A 15,952-nucleotide genomic window follows, 5' to 3' on the forward strand; every position below is an offset into this window, starting at 1 on the left:
GAAGACCCTGATGCAGAAGATTCATGCGCGATAAACAATAGCGCCGTCGGGGCCGGGAGGTTGGGCGGGGATGTCTGCATTTTCCGTTGATGCGCTTGGGCCTTTGATATGCGACTCGTCCGTGCTCGAGACCCATCCGGAGACTGGAATGTATGAGATGCAGTCCCTCTTCTGCTCCGGAGAACGCCGGACGATGGGGTAGATCGAGGATGGGTGTGAGTATCGTAACTGCGCGATCGCACGATCCCATCCGTATATTTGGGGCGGTATCCGGAGCAATCTGGTAAATACCATACCGCTGCCTTCTGGTTGCCTTGTACAGCCACCGGGAAAAAGCAAAAAAGGTAGTCTGCCGTTAAAAAACGCCTGAAAAGAAGTTCCGAGATAATGCCTCACGCTGAGACTGGTCCTCCCCAAAAAAAAAAAAAAAAAAAAAAACAAAGTTCGGACGATGAGACAAACAGTATTTACGAATAGTGATGGTTACAGAGAACAAACTATCAACCATTGTCATTATTGTTGACAAAACCCTCGACCACGGTGGGTTCTGGCATAGTAGCAGGGGACCTATAGTTATCCATTCTCACAATGCCACCCTCCCATGAATGGTGGGCTAATCCATGATTCCTGGGAGCAAAACTTCAAAAGAACAACGATGAGAAAAAAACAAGTTACAAAACCAATCGCACCAATCCTATTTTGGTCTGAACTAGTAAACATCTTGTACCACAGCAGTGGATCAGCATGAAGCACTAATGCATGCACTATACATGGATGATCCAAGATGCCAGATCGTGATTCCAAATACCTCTAGCCCAATCCTCGGAATAGTCCCGGCCTGCCCTCCCGTTTTGAACTTACCGGGGACCCGAGAGGCTTTTCACGGAGCCAACCTCCTTGTTCGAGTGTTTCTCGAGAAGACGGAGAGCAGTTGCACAACGATCTGCAACCTGCCTTAGGCTGCCAGAGACTTGAGATGGACAGTGCGATTATTTTCGAGTTTGCGCCAGAGCCATACCTTGATTCCAGCTCCATGCCGTGGTCCAAAATAGTATCACATTGTTATTGTCTTGTTTGCAACCCAGCCGCATCTGTATGATTTCGACAGAGTTCAACCCCAGCCTGGCGAACGATGAGTCAAACGGGTCTCTGCGTCCGCTGTTGAACGCGTTTCACTCACAATGCTCCCATATGCGGGCGCTGCAAAACACTAGCGAATTAGGTCCATTCATCTCTCTTCAGTCTCCATGTACCGGCATTTTTCAAGATCCCGGATTTGCGGAGTGGGGTCCGTGATGAGATGAGAATTGTCAGATCCTGGGCATCTCAGCGGCTCAGCAAATAAACGGTGCAGCACGAAGCAGCGATTCCTCTGTTCGATCCTCCGACCCTCGCCCCGAGTGAGCTATGCGGACGGCGGCAGCCAGAAACTCAGAGAGCGGAGGATGCGGATCAGATTCATGGTTATCTAATTCGCCGGCGTCCAAGCTAATGCCAACCCAACGCCGCCTCGGGGGCGGAATCGATCTACAAACTTACGTCTGTGAAGAACTGAAGACAGAAGAAGGAGATTTGGATTCTTGGGCTTGGCGAGTCGTGACCCTGCTGCGTCTGGTTGTCGGTCCGTCCACCACGCGTACAACGTGGCCTGCTACGTATACTGTTACGTTGTTTTTATTGCTGCTACGTATATCGTCAGACTCGAAAAGGAGCTAGCTCATCATTATGGTTGCCTAGAGACGGGACCACAATCAGGAACAGTGACAGTGACGTTGTCGAACCTTGATATATGATTTTCGTTCGACTTCTGCAATGTCCTGATTTGATGGAATCGGTGTAGGAGATAAGGTTTTAAAAATGCCGGTATATCTCACGAACATGGCCACAGACTCCCAGTCACAAACCGCTATCTTCCAGTTCGTTCATCCAAATACACCACTGGTGCTGATCCACTATGATGTATTATTGATACGCCTAGTGGGTGACGATTGTCGAGTGTCGACACGGCAAGAGAGGCGTATAGACCGAACTAATCGCAATAAACTGGATAGTCGGTGAAAAGACGGCATCTCAACCAAACTTCCTTTCGAAGCCGCAAACGCTGATGCGAATTCTGCAGCAAAGTAAGACCAGACCCGGGGGGTTCGCAGTGTCCAACGTCAAACCCCATAATTCACGGGACTACCAGTCAATGCGAGTCGCAAAGTCAAACTCCAAACTAAACACTCTAAAAAAGGTATTATGTATTTGAAATTGTACCCACTCCACACTTTGTTCATGTTCGTTCTGAGTCGGCTCATCCGCGCGGTGCGGGTCTTGGTTCGGCCGACGATCCATGGTCCACGGTCTCCGATCCACCACATCTCCGCGACAAAGTGATTTTCACAAGTCAAAGTGAGAACCTCACACCTTCTGGAGATATCCACATTGCCATCCAGTCAGGGCGTGCCAAAGTGGTACTCCCGGACACTACTGCCAAATGCCAACTGGCAATTCCTGGGAATTTCCCAACTTGGAACGCACCGCACTTGCATATGCATGCATGCATGTAAAGAAAAGCTAAGTAGTACCACTTTACTCAATACGGCATCTTTGCATCGCATGGACAGAACATGAAAATCGGACGAACAGCCCCGGAATCAGGCGAATGCGAGCTGTGAGGCGACCTTTGATTACTTGGTTTCAATTTATACAGTAGTTCCTGGCCCACCCCTCATGTTCGTGTCTCAGAATCAGGGGGCCTGACGCCTGTTGGCCCAACACGATTTTGTAACGCCCGACTAACTCGGACCACGGGTGGCACGACCCAGGGCTCGCAAATCACGATTCGTCAGGCCGTGGCATCGGGACTGATCCCAGCCATAAATGCTCACAGGGGGCCACTCACTGGCCATCAAGTGTCTCCAGAAGTAAACTGGGTCCCGACGCGGCTTGGAGATTGGAGAATGAAATCAAAATTGGAAAAGTCCAATCAACTGCTCGATAGACTCGGACTAATTTAGGTTGCCATCAGGGATCCATGTCCTCCCGCTTCAGACTAACAGGACAAAGATATGGTTTGGCGGGGATGGGGTGGTGGGTCGATGGTGCAGAAAGTAATGGACGATACGAATTGATACGAATTCTTCAAATAGACGCACTTGTCTTGGATTTGAAGATAGAGGATCGACGTTGCGGGCTTAGTGCTGACAATTTCTGGTTCATGGTTTCAGGTTCAGGTTCAGGTGCAGCCTTGGGGGTCCGTTTTATTCTGATGATTTGAATTATCAGCTGAGGCTTGGTGTGCCCACTATTATACGGGGTTTCTCCTGTCTGACAGGGACATCTTGACGACTCTGAAATGACTTGGTATTGCTGGCTGATAACTGAAGCATTGCCCGTAATAACACAGCTGATCATCGGACGCGGGTAAGCCAGCCTTACAGGCCAGAAAGGAACCGCTCCTTTTGATGGAGATAGAAGGACTGGAACAGCCAGGGCGTGTTTTCACCGCATCAGATTTACGCAGTTGATACCGGAACCGTATATGAAGCGAATTAGTATATAAGGTAGATCCTGAGAGCGAGGCCCTTGGTGGAATGGAATATGAAACCGGTTTGAGTGTCGAAGTGCAAGAACCGAGCATCTCCATATTCACTGCCGTGCTTGCTCGATTGTTGAAATACAGAAACAGGCGCAGTCAGCCAAATTCAAACCGAGTTTCGATTGAACAAATGCAGAACCGTCTTGCTTGGCGATGAGCGATCCACCGTGCCCGGTTCTCTGAGTTTGAAGTCTGAACCAAACACAAGAATGGGCTCCAGAAGCGGCAGCCTTATAACAAGGGTCATCCCTGCACATTTTAAATGATGCCCACAATACCGCACCAATGCCTGTTTTTATTCTGCACAAGTGGGCAAGTGAGCGAGCCTGTAATCCCGCAGAGAAAATTCTGGCCAGGTATCATACAAAAACAGCCGAATTTGTAAAACCCGCAGGATGAAAATTGAAACCGACGTGAAATCCGATCGGGATCTGGAATCGAAATCGAATCGAAATCGAAATCGAAATTGAATCTGAAATCGAAATCTGAAATCGCAAGTGGCTCGGCTTTGCTGCTTTTTACACAAGCAGTTAGTTCGGATCTCACATCCGGCTGAGTCATCGTCTGTCACGAACCCATCCGAGGTACAGAGCACGGAGGTCTTATTGAGGTTGATTGTTTCAATAATTATTCAAATATCAAGCTTCTCAGCTCCGTATCTGTTCGGCATTGCATGGCGGGCTCGTGGCTGAGGCCGCCACGGTCATGGGAAGTATAAATTGGATTTTCCATAGCCCAATCCAAATCCAAGCCACCACTCAACGTAACTTGAACTCTGGAGTCCGAAACTCAGGTAAAGAGAGTTTGGGGAAGGGGGGTTCGTAAATCATCCGGTAACCGTCTTGTACGACGCCCGGAAGACTGCTCCGTATATCGAGGTCAATCGGACGCCTCAAATATGCTAAGGAGATTTCACAATATTGTATCTTTTTGATCCTCCGAGCCCACATTCTGAACTCACCTGTCCAATTACAATCGGTGAATACTCTGTTTGAGAGCCTTGCTTCACTCCTGGTATTCACCTTCACCGCTGCTGAGCCCGACGGATTGGGTCGGCCGATTGTCAGGATGGGCCGGCGCCCGCCATTATTCTATGGTACGACCGGACGTGTCGACTCCTCTTTCTACTATTGAGCGGAGTCGACACTGGCCCACTCTGCCCCCAATAATGGAACCACCGCCGCTTGGGAGTAAACCCCAACGCTATTGAGAGGCGCGGCCGTACTGCCAGGATCGATACGGCGCAGCTGGTATCCAGCCCGGCTGATGAGATTATGTTTCTCAGCCGTCGCGGCCGAGGAACTTCAAACTAAGATTAATGGTGGTGGCGGTAGGAGCGGGGCGAGCACCGATCGCATCGTGATCCCTTGTCTGAAGTCGATCGTTGAATTTGCTAGCGTGGAATTGGAGGGAATGAATGATGGTCCAAACAACAACCTTCAGGCTAAGACTCTAAGATAGGCGATCAGAAACAGATCCCCGCCGAAACGTGCGAATTTCATTTCAAATCATCGCGGTGGGAAAGATTATTTGGTGTGGCACCAGATCTGTGAGGAAACAACCTTGTGACCCCCTCTGGAATCTGCGGGATTCACAGGCTCAGCGGCAAACAAACATCACCCAGCGGACCTTATCTCTGACGGTGACGGAATTGCTCTAGAGTAAGCTGGGCAGGGCGATCGTGAACCAAGATAACCAGGGAGGCAACGGAGGTATCACATCATAAGCGCAGGTCTTGGTGGGTGTCGGTCAAGGGCCCCAGGCCGGTCTTTTCTGCAAGATGCGATGCGACGCGACGCAACACGATGCGCCGGCGGCGATGAGATGCGAATCGATCATGCGATGCGACGAGATCCGATTGAATCCAGATTCCAGATTCCAGATCGCCGGCCACTCGGCACTTTGAAATCGCCGCGATTGGCTTACGCCGAGTTAAATTCGATAGTTTTCCGCGCTAACAACCCAGAATGAACTGAGTGGTTGGCGACTAGCGCGAACCCTCCGCCAGAATTTCTCGGTGCTCTCTTCCAAGCCAATCAGCATAATCCACGACAACGCGCTTCATCGTTATTGACATTCGAGAATTCCACTCGTGACTGCAGCAAGTGGTGGGTCCACCTTGGGAATGCAATGGTGGAAATGGAATGCTGGCTGATGGCCGATGGCTGCTGGCGTCCGGCAGGGACGGATGTGGCCTCCATCAAACTGGCCACGAATGCGCCCCTCCCAACGGCAGGAGTATTGCCCTGTACCGGCAGCAACGAAGAGCGTACCATGGTCCAGCACTAGAACCATGTTTCAGCCACGCGCGAAGCGATCGATCAGCAGGCGTGCTCGGCTAGGCCAACAGCTCATTGGGGTCCAGATCCAAGATTCCAGCTCCAACCTTTCCAGGGTCCGGGATTCGATCGTTGAGTTTCGAAATCGGGGGTGATCCCCTGTCTGCTCATGGCGATCATTTGCGGTTTTGTATGGAGTATATCCGTATCAATAGTACTAAATCAAATCGATTCATTCGCGTTACATAACCCGTAAGTTCGCGATCACAGATGCCAATCTCGAAGCAAAGTCTATTCAAAGATGCCCTTTTTCCCGCAACATCAAGGGGTATTACGCAGTAATTCCACAGACAAATAGATAAAGACATAAAAACGGTAGTCCGACAGGTTTGCATGCAATTCCAAATCCGATGAAAAAACGCAGAGCATGAGAGATTCAGCTCGCAGAACGCCTGACACTTCTAAATCCCAAAACCGTTTTCCAACGCCTCGTAATTATGTAATGCTAGCGTGTTAATGACTCCTCGGCGAGACAGAGTCGAGTGCAGTCTTCGGCTTAAGGTTGGACCCTAAGCCCGCTGCTTGTTTTGCGCCCATTTTGCGAGTTAACTTAGCATAGTGTAAGCCGCAGGCATTACACAATGTTCTCGCGCCATCTGGGCCGCGACGCCATTCTGGCGTTTCGGCACGGTTGCAGCTATGACATCGTCCGGGAGGAGCAGCTTTCTAAAGCATTCGTTAGTATGACCGCTGAGAGGAAGAAATAGCAATCAACAGAAACTTACGCCACGCCGTTTCTTGGAGTCCGGACCAGCAAATCCGCTGCCTTTGAATTCCTCCTGGTACATCGCCATGCGGTCGTCTTCATGCACTCCAAGCTTGAATGCCTTCCTCTGCGCCATCTGCTCAGCCATGGCGTGTTCTTGGTTGTAGACCGCGGTCCTTATGCGCACAAGAGCATCATGATTCCGCCGTTGAATATTGAGCATTTCTTCGACCTCCTGGAGAGAGGGCAGAGAACCCATTACCGGTCCAGACCGGGACTGGTGTGCTTTGTTCGCATAGTGTCGTGAGAAATCCAAAGTCCGGGTGCTCAAGTCAACCATCTATGATAGAAAGTTAGCGACCGTAAAGCCAATGTTCAGTTTCGTTAAATACCTCATTGAGTGATGTCTCAAAATCATAAACATCGAGATGGCGCTTCACGGAGTCACTTGTAGGGCCGGCAAAATGAGGACCTGTAATTCCAGCTTTCACTTCATCGACGCGGGTGCCATAAGGCCGAGCCTCGTATGATGCAGCAGGATATACCGGCGCCCCCGGTGGGGGTTGTGACTGGAACGGGAAAGGCTGTGAAAAACCACCATATCCACCTGGCGATGCGACACTACCGGCTGAAGGTGGCGCATTGTAATCATATGACAGCCCTGTCTGCGAACCCGATATTGAGGTTATACCTGTGCTCGCGCTTTGCGTTGGGGATTTTCCGGAACTGATAGAGTGAAGCGAAGGATTCCGTGACTCCTGTGTATTCAAAGACACTAAACTCGACCGTGATGCTTCCCCTTGTAGTTGTGGCTGGTGTGACATAGATGATTCACGAAGGTAAGAGCTTCCATTTGAAAACGGGTTTGGCGGGCCTGATGGCCCTTCGCCACGACCGAGATTGGAGGAAAGGTGATGCGGTAGTGCACTATTCGGTTGTTGAGGAGGAGCTGATGTTGGAGGCGGTGGGTATGGTAGAGGGTTGTCATTCCCTAGCGCTTCATGTATAGACGGTAATGACTGCCGCGGTGCTTTCTCCTTCTCATCGTCAGCACGTCGTGATTCCGGTGGCGAAATATATCCAGGTCCTCCGCTAGTTGGAGTCGTCGAATAGGAATAAGGAAGAGATTGATTTGGGTACATGGTCGTCGGACTGATCAGGGGGGCTGGAGATGTGGCGGGACCTCTAGAGCCTAAAAAACCGATAGCTGGGAGATGATCTCTGAAGGAAGACGAGGTTGTCAGTGCCGTCACGTAAAATATCTGCGAACTGAAATTTGGGTAGAGAATTTACCTATGCCTATGCCCAGCTTCTAATGATCCCATGATGCGGTGTGTTATTTGAGGTTTCTGGGTAACGAACGGTGCTTAATATAAGCCCGTTCACAAAAGATATCTTTGTCCCCGAATGATAATCAAACACTTTGAGCGCTCACAAGTTGCCAGGTAGCGAGCTTGGTGAAGCTTGGGATAAATCGCGAGGGTAGTTGGAGCAGAGGAGTATCCTGCAACAATGCAAGAGTGACGAATAACTGACCCACTTTCTGGCGAGGATATGAGTGCCAATTAAATAAAAATAGAGCTTAAAAAATTAGGAAAGAAAGTTATCGGTGCCACTGGTTTCGACCAGATTTGTCTGGGGATGGTGGCGTCTGTGCGGAAGATGATATCGGACGATATGTGAAACCTTGTCGCCCACGGGGAATATTCGGTCTTTCTCTGAGTTGGCCGAGGAAGCAACGGGAGAGCAGTGATTGGGGAAACCCTCTGACAAAAAGTGGCGTCGAGAGACCAGGCAACCAAGGAGCGGATGCAGTTGCGATTATAGGAACCGAAGCTACCGAGGACTGCGTCTTTGGTAGGCAGTCGAAAAAGTACGACAAGTACCCGCAGGGTGCAGAGAACAGATCAGATCGGGACGGCCCTGTCTGTGATTCGAACCACCATCTGCCCAAGTCGAGATAAAAATATCAGCAATCAGAATCGCCCGCCTCAGGTTCACGCGACGGTTGATTTGACAACGTTGGGCTTGCGGGCGGGAAAGAGGACGACCAAAGCGCAAGGGATAAAGTTGAATGCGTCGCGTGGAAAGGGCGGCGTTCCTAATCAACCTTGGAACCTGAACTCTCTGCGTGTGGCAGGTGAAATCAAGAATGCCGTTTTGGCAAATATCTCAAAATCAAAAATCCCCTGAATGTCAAAAGAGACGAGAGAAAATGGTGTAAACGGGCTGTACGGGCTGTATATGTGGTCGAGGTAAAGGGTGCAGGAGGGGCGAAAGAGGGCCGTCGATACGAAAGGAACGGTGTCGAGGGTACTTCGGAAGGAAAGACAGGAGGTAGGTATACTTGGTCACTCTGCCTCCTCCCTTTCAGAGTGCAAGCCAAAGAAAAGACGAAGAAGAGGAGAGAGAGGTAACTTGAAATGATGTGTGGGAGAGGAAGCCAAGATGGCGGCGATAATAAGAGGGAAGCGTCAACAGCTATGACTGACTGGTATTATAGCGAAATAAGCTGGATGATAATTCATGTCCAAGAAAAAAAAAAAAAACATTATTTGAAAATAGAATAATAAAATATTATTATTAAAAAAAATAAATACTAGATTTAGAACTCAAGGCTAAAGGGCGATTCCTTCCAAAAACCGCCACAGTCAGGCCCGCACACACACGCGCGAGAGATCTGGGAGAGGGAGGATCCAAACATCGACTAGGAGGATGTCCGTCCAAGTCTGAGATGAGCTCAGACCTGGAAAGCAAAATCAAAAAAAAAGAAAAAAAAGAAAAAAGAAAAGAAATCGAAAAAGGAAAAAAGGAAAAGCGAAAAGGGAAAAAAAGAAAGAGAGATACAGAAAGACGATCGAACCACACTGGCAGTTGGGACCAGCTTAAAGTTACGGCGAATTACAAAATCTTTACAGGCTGCGAACTGCGGATCGTCAACGAAGTGTGGAGTGTCTTGGGATCATATTTCGCGATTTTGTGGACATTGTGGTGGACCCGACTCCTCACTAGGGCGCTGTCCCTCTCGTTGTCCCTGGCCCGGAAAAAAATACTGAAACTTATCGTAATACCGTTGCTTACGCACGTAATGATGTATTTCCATCCCAGCTCTCGGCACTGCCAGGTGCACGATGAACTTGACGTCCAGCTGTTCCTCAACAGCTTTTGATATTTGGCCAATAAGTAAATGATAAAGCCTGTACGTTCGCATAGGCCAATCATTGGTAAATCAAATGTGAACTTCCTGCCTTATAGGGCTTTCAAGCAGGCTCTATGCCGTCGTGACTTGGCCGAGATTAGATTTACTAAGTATATTACGCTAATCGGCTCGTCTTCATCTCAGATCCAACCCGATGGGGAACAAGATCTCACCCAGGCGTCGGCTGGCAAATATGATAATGACTTGAAATTGCGGAATGCCTGACATGAGCGCAGGCGGTTTTAATCTGGAGTCTGGACGAATGGTGGACCTTGAAATTCGAAACGGAAACTCGGGAGCGGAATTGGAGGTTGCATGAAGAATTATCATCGGCGCGATATGATGATGAAGTCCAAGCGGGCTGGCAGGTTCGAAGAGACGGGAGTGTATCTCAAGATCCATCGATCGCACGCTACTCGGATTAGGGGAAAGACCGACGGGCTTTAATTAATGAAAGGCGAAGAAAGGCAGGAGACTAGTCGTTAGCTTCGCTCCAGCGCGGGAGGATGAGAGCACACTGTGGACTCACTAAAGGCCCAAGTCCGAGTCAGCGGGTGGCAGGAAGGGAAAGGCAAAAGGCCGTCGCGGTAAAATTAAGATGAACTCCTGACGAAATTTTTGAAGATTGGGTTGACGTCGACGTCGACGTCGCCGTTGCCGTTGGAAGCTTGGGCTGAGCCATCGTTGGCACTGTCAGGATTTCAGAAATGAATCGTCTCTTCGATGGATGGAGGATCTCCCCAAAGGCCCCATATTGTGGCTTGCTTAAGGAATCTGGCTGTAACCTCAAGCAGTCTTTCCGTGCAGGGTTGTACCACCTTCCGCACCTCGCATAGCTTGGTGTTCAAAATTGCAGATTGGGGCTGGCAGGCCTGAGAAATCTCAGCTCGGGCGTCTTTTCAGCCTTGAAGAAAGGGTTGCAGCTTGCTGCCACTCCTTTTGGCTCGGATCTGGAAGCGATCGCGGCGGAGAAGCTGGATCGCGCAGCAGCTCGGAGCGTGCAGAATGGCAGACATCATACATGCTCCTCTTTGGCCCACGGAGCCGACGCCGTTGAAATCGCGACTGGAGATCCGACCACCACCTCGATGTGCAGTGCGACGACTCAAAAGTCCGCCTGGACGGCCTGCAGCCTGCAGCCACAAAGCCCGGTGCCCTCCTGCAAAAACGGCGAAAGTAGAAATCATCATGAAGCCGTTGGCTGTGAGAGGTGCGGGAAAAGCCTCCTTGCTCTTCTGACGGGCGCTCCCCCCGCTTTCCCTCCTCCTTGAGATCTCGGGCGCACCCGCTCGCTGGCATCTCCTTCCATTCTCGAGTCTCGGCCTCCTTCCTCTTCAGTTCCCCCCATCCCAGGCGTCCACCCAATTCCTCCTTATCGCTCGAACTTCAGGGGAGTGAGACGCGAGGTTGGACAGCATCTTCCATTCCATCCGTGCAGACCAAGGTTGTGCAAAGAAAAAGTACAGACGGACTATGGCTGGACGAAGAGGAAAGGCTGCGTCCGCTTGTCACCTACCTAGACTTTTGGGATTGCCTTTTCCGGCTGCGTGCGCAGATTCCGAAATGTGCAAAGTATGAATCTCCACCTCGTCAAATACGTGGTACGTACTACTCGGGGCCGTGTATAGGGGAATGCCCGCAGTGATTTGGAGCTGACAGTGTTCTGGTTCATTGGCCCTTCCTTCCCATGAACCCCGAATTTCTGACAGCGCAGCCTTGCTCCATCAAGTTAGCTGAGGCTGATCATTTCCGTCGCCTTTTTAAGGTTTCAACTCTTGACTGGCCGAAGGGAAGATGCAAAATTGATGTGATCCATCACTTCGTCAGGTTCGAATTCGACTCAACGGTTGCGGCCTGTGTGACGAAGTACTCCTACTGAGCACGAAGTACGTACCTTCCCAGGCCTTCTCTCAAGTGCGCCCGGTACCCGTGGATGCGCCGGTCTACTGATATTCAACTCATCCTCCGAGCTTATCAATACATATCCTGGCTGCATGCGTCGCGAGGTTGATTCAATAAAATCTGTAATAATAGGCGCGAACCTGATCGGAAGAAATTAAGAATATAGAGTTTTGGGACAGTCCTGCGTATTATTTCCTGCGGCCAATCTCTTCAGAGTCGGCTGTGCCTTTCTCGCTGCAAAGTTTGACAGATGGCCATGTCGCTCGGCGCCACTTTCCTGCATTCTGGTCGGTGGACACTCCAACTAGTTTCTCCTAGGAGCTCTCCCAGTGGGCGAGGGATTATCATCTGCGGCGTTGAAAAATAACGGAACTCCGCGCCGTTGGACAGTGGCTTGTGGGTGGCAGAAACCGGTTAAGTTGCCCATGAGATTTCCAATCCAGCCACCGCCCATGGGCCCTACCTTGGTCGGTACCAGAATAAAATTCCCATGTGGGGGTCATGGCTCTATGTAGCACACTTGCCAATCTTGCGAGAACACCGGCACAACCCGTACGACCCGTTGGGAGACAAGTCGAAGTTCAGCAGCTCATACTCCTCACAGATGCTAGAAGAAAGTTGATAAAGCTATTGGCCTCGCGAGGGCCCCGGTTTCCCTTCTCCTTCGGCCGGATCCAAAATAGCGCCGGCGATGCCATAATCCCGGACTTCTAACCCAACGAGGCCAACCACACAGACAGAGTACTACTATAGCACGGTACAATAATAGTACGTGCAGTCCAGCTGCACGGTCAACTTCCTATGTACTTCCAACACCAACATATAAAACAGATAGATATTGGTAAATGTCTTGTCGTACAACTCTCTGGACGTCTTGGGGAGCCGAAAAGAACATGTGACTGTCGCTTCATTACCACGGATTTCGCAAGAAAATGCAAACTCGCAGGCAGATCTCCAGATTTATTACATCATCGTGGGAAGCTGCTGTGGTTGTCTGCACTCTCGCTCGTTAGTACCGCGGCTACAGTATCTTCCAAGCCCCAGCCTTCGATAAGGAGTGGACATCCTCCGGGGCACGACGCCAGCTGACTCCTGAGTCGAGGCTTCTCTTTCTCCCCGAGACAAACAAGCGCACAGACAGCATGGGCCCTACTCACTTACTCCTCCGAAATAGTCTCGATCTAACGGTCACCCGAATAATCCACCAGCGCCAATTAGACTTTGCGACTCGTGAGAAAGCGTTTTGTGTCAAGATCTTACCAACTAATACGTTACACCGATGGTGATTAGGTTGACTTCCCGCGTCAGAAGTTCAGAACCCAGCTCATCACAGCGCCGACGTGTCATTACCGCCGAATTCCAAAACTGTGCATCGAGCCTTTGGGATTTGGTGGCCTTCAACATGGAGGTGATGCTCTCAATGGCCGCTGTCCGTTGACCATTTACAAGCTGACAGCTCGAAGACCTCGTTAAAATACGTTCCCAATCTAATGGCTAAGCCTGCTTGATGCGAAGACGACTCTTGTGGCCTGCGTCAAGCTTTACCCGCGGCGAGAGTATGTCTGCCTGCAAAGTTTTACGTACCGTAAGCCATATGACAGGTCCAGATCAAGGAATCTTGATTCTTGAAATTGAGATCGCTTGATGTGATGAGCTTGAGGTCCTGCAGCTATCGCGGCTCGCGTTCCCTCGGCAATCTTCTGGTAAATGGATACTCTCTACGGTTCCTTTGAGGGGCAAAAAGGAAGAGGGAAGAAAGAGACACACCCTGATTGGTATGTCGACGTAAGACTCGACATCAAAAAATATCAGGCACGGTCCGATCTTCATTCGATGCATTCCCTCTTGAAATACCGAAAATACTGCGTCGTCTCTCTGATGCGTATTCGACTGAGTCGTTCGTCCCGAAGTGGCAGCTCCAGTATAGTCTCGTATCATATATGGCCAAATTGCGGGACCGAGCCTCGACCCTCTCCAGAACCGAAGGAGAGAAAAGACAGCTCTGTTCTTCTCGTCCAATATTGCACATCAAGTTGACTATCCGTACCTGGGACCAGATACCTGATTGCCTACTCCGTACTCTTTCTCGGCTAGGGGTGCAGGCGCTGGCTTGTTCTAAGGCAAGAGCCTGCCGAGTTTCATGACTCGATCAAAGTCTGAATCCAAACGTCATCCAATTGGGGCCATGTTTCCCGATATGTTCGCCTTCTTCATCCGGAAGGTCATCTACAAAGTCCCCGACCCGGGCCCCGAGAGCACCAAGCCGCCAGCGAGGGACAGCCACCCCAATAATGAAAATAATATCACCACCGACAGTTTGGTCAAGTGAAAGTGGAACAACCGACGAAGACATCGTTTCATGATCGCTCAACGATGATCAGATAATTGCCCAAACAGATCAGGAAAAGAGCGGCAGCGCCTCGACTAATGCGGCAAGAGCCTAAAATGTGATCGTAATCTTCCAACGATGACCAACGCGTTGAGATGGAGATGAGGCGATGGAGAAGTCCACGACCCGCTTTCCTTCCAAAGCTGAATGTTCTCGAGCATTCACTTCTTCTCCTCAAACTCCAGAAGTCCAGAGGTCTAACTCCGAGGGCCCAACAACGGTGCAGATCACACCTAAAGCAGTTACTGAAGAAACACCAAGGGTTCTCGATTCTAAAGGGACAGGCGTTTTCACCCTTTATAGCTAAAGGATTATGGGAATCTCAGGTATATGCTTCCACCCAGTTCAGTTCAGGCGGAGCAAACTCCGAGAGCATTATCTCCAAAGGTCGGTAAGCTGGGGTGGATGATAAAAGCTCACCGCACCGCGATAATCTCGACTTCGATTCCCTCTCCAGGTTAAACACGGTGGCAAGGTGAGGATCGCAGGAGCGAAGATCGCGCACCATCCGGGGCGAGGGATCGGATTAGCGCAGAAGGAGATATTCGAGACTTTCTGGAGGATGGGTTTGTCGGATGAATCAATCAACGTCGTGGTGGAACCTCCACCTGCAAAGTCTCCGGTGGCTTTACCTCAATGGGAAATTTGACAGCTGCGAGTCCTCGAAACAAGAAACGGTCACAAAGAACGGAAACGGCCCTGAAGCCACTGGAGAAAGGGGGCTTTGGAAATCTGCTGCAGGCAGACGAATTGAGTACTGGACAGCGCTTCTCTCTATTTTCTCGCCAGAGAATCGAGCCAGTCCTTCGTATCCCGGTCTGGCCCTGAAGAGCAAAATAACTTGTCACATGTTAGTATACATGGTTATTTTTTACTTTGTATTTTTATTTTTCAGTGCATGCGCTCAGTACACATCCCATACAAAGGTTACGGCCACGAGTCGAGGCACTGACTCTTTAAGGTAAATTTGAGTTCTCCATACTCCTCCTTCCCTCCGGCTGAGGTTCGTGCCGCATTACAATGCACTGAGGAATAGTGGATATCAGCGGGAAACATAGTTTATAGTGCCCTTACTAGGAAAGAGCCAGGTAAGAGGTCAATCTCCGTTTGTAGATACGGTTCACTGTTCAATAATCTCCATCTCACGCTTTGCAACCCCCTTAACGGACACGTGAAGTGGGCGCTTCTTATCGGTTTCTCCCGCCTTTGGCGTACCAAGATTTGGCGAAACCGGAGAAAAGCTGGCCGATTTGGCGAATCCGAGTCACGCTCGATGCCAACAGACGCCGGTGTGGAGCTAGTCGTTCCTGCTGCATGGTTGACAGGTTGACAGGTTGACAGGAGACATCATGCAGGTGCATGATTCCTGGTCCGATCCAAAGTCGCATCAACCACGAAAACCTCGATCAGACCTCCCCGCTTCTCTTTGTTATACTTTGTGAGCTATTAATCACTCCTGTTATTTGTCGTTCCTATCACCGGTCGCAAAATTGAGGAATCGATTTCCTCTCATTGGACGGGACGGGAGAGCGATGATAGCTCACTCCACCAAAATACCGTCTTCGCCCGAACCACAGACAGGGTGTAAATCAGCATCGCGGGTAGACTACCCATACGCTCCAGATTATCTGAATCAATCGCACGCAAATCCTGCGGGCCTGCAAGATCCCTTCTAGTGGTGTGTTGAATGTTTGATCCTCCTTTCCCCTTTCGGGGTTGTACTTATTGGTTCTCCAATGGAGCTCTTCCAGAGAAAACGCCCAATTTTCAAGTTTCCGGACCGTTGAGTTTCCCCACTATATCTATCATCTCATGGAACCCCCCCCCCCCCCCC

At 50.2% G+C, this 15,952-nt stretch overlaps 2 protein-coding genes across 2 annotated transcripts; both read right to left on the reverse strand.

Annotated features, from left to right (window-relative positions):
- Positions 1-6,375: 6,375 nt before the first annotated feature.
- Positions 6,376-7,953, reverse strand: nsdD (GATA-type sexual development transcription factor NsdD; the record flags this gene model as incomplete). The annotated part of the gene is made up of 4 exons (XM_040841595.1): positions 6,376-6,588; positions 6,648-6,968; positions 7,021-7,849; positions 7,922-7,953. The coding sequence occupies 4 exons, from the start codon at positions 7,951-7,953 to the stop codon at positions 6,376-6,378; spliced, it is 1,395 nt and encodes a 464-aa protein (XP_040704358.1).
- Positions 7,954-10,235: 2,282 nt separating this feature from the next.
- Positions 10,236-11,392, reverse strand: ASPSYDRAFT_42313 (uncharacterized protein). The gene is made up of 2 exons (XM_040846446.1): positions 10,357-11,392; positions 10,236-10,295 (listed from the first exon to the last, which is right to left on the reverse strand). Exon 1 carries the CDS (start codon positions 11,015-11,017, stop codon positions 10,727-10,729), a length of 291 nt encoding a protein of 96 aa, XP_040704359.1. The 5' UTR covers positions 11,018-11,392; the 3' UTR covers positions 10,236-10,295; positions 10,357-10,726.
- Between the last annotated feature and the right edge of the window lie 4,560 nt (positions 11,393-15,952).

The sequence above is a fragment of the Aspergillus sydowii genome (genome assembly GCF_001890705.1).
Source record: "Aspergillus sydowii CBS 593.65 unplaced genomic scaffold ASPSYscaffold_3, whole genome shotgun sequence".
Taxonomy (NCBI): domain Eukaryota; kingdom Fungi; phylum Ascomycota; class Eurotiomycetes; order Eurotiales; family Aspergillaceae; genus Aspergillus; species Aspergillus sydowii.

What these genes read in the sequence shown, in the direction of transcription:
- ASPSYDRAFT_42313 (XM_040846446.1), bottom strand. Translation starts at nt 11,017, where the DNA reads ATGATGATTTCTACTTTCGCCGTTTTTGCAGGAGGGCACCGGGCTTTG.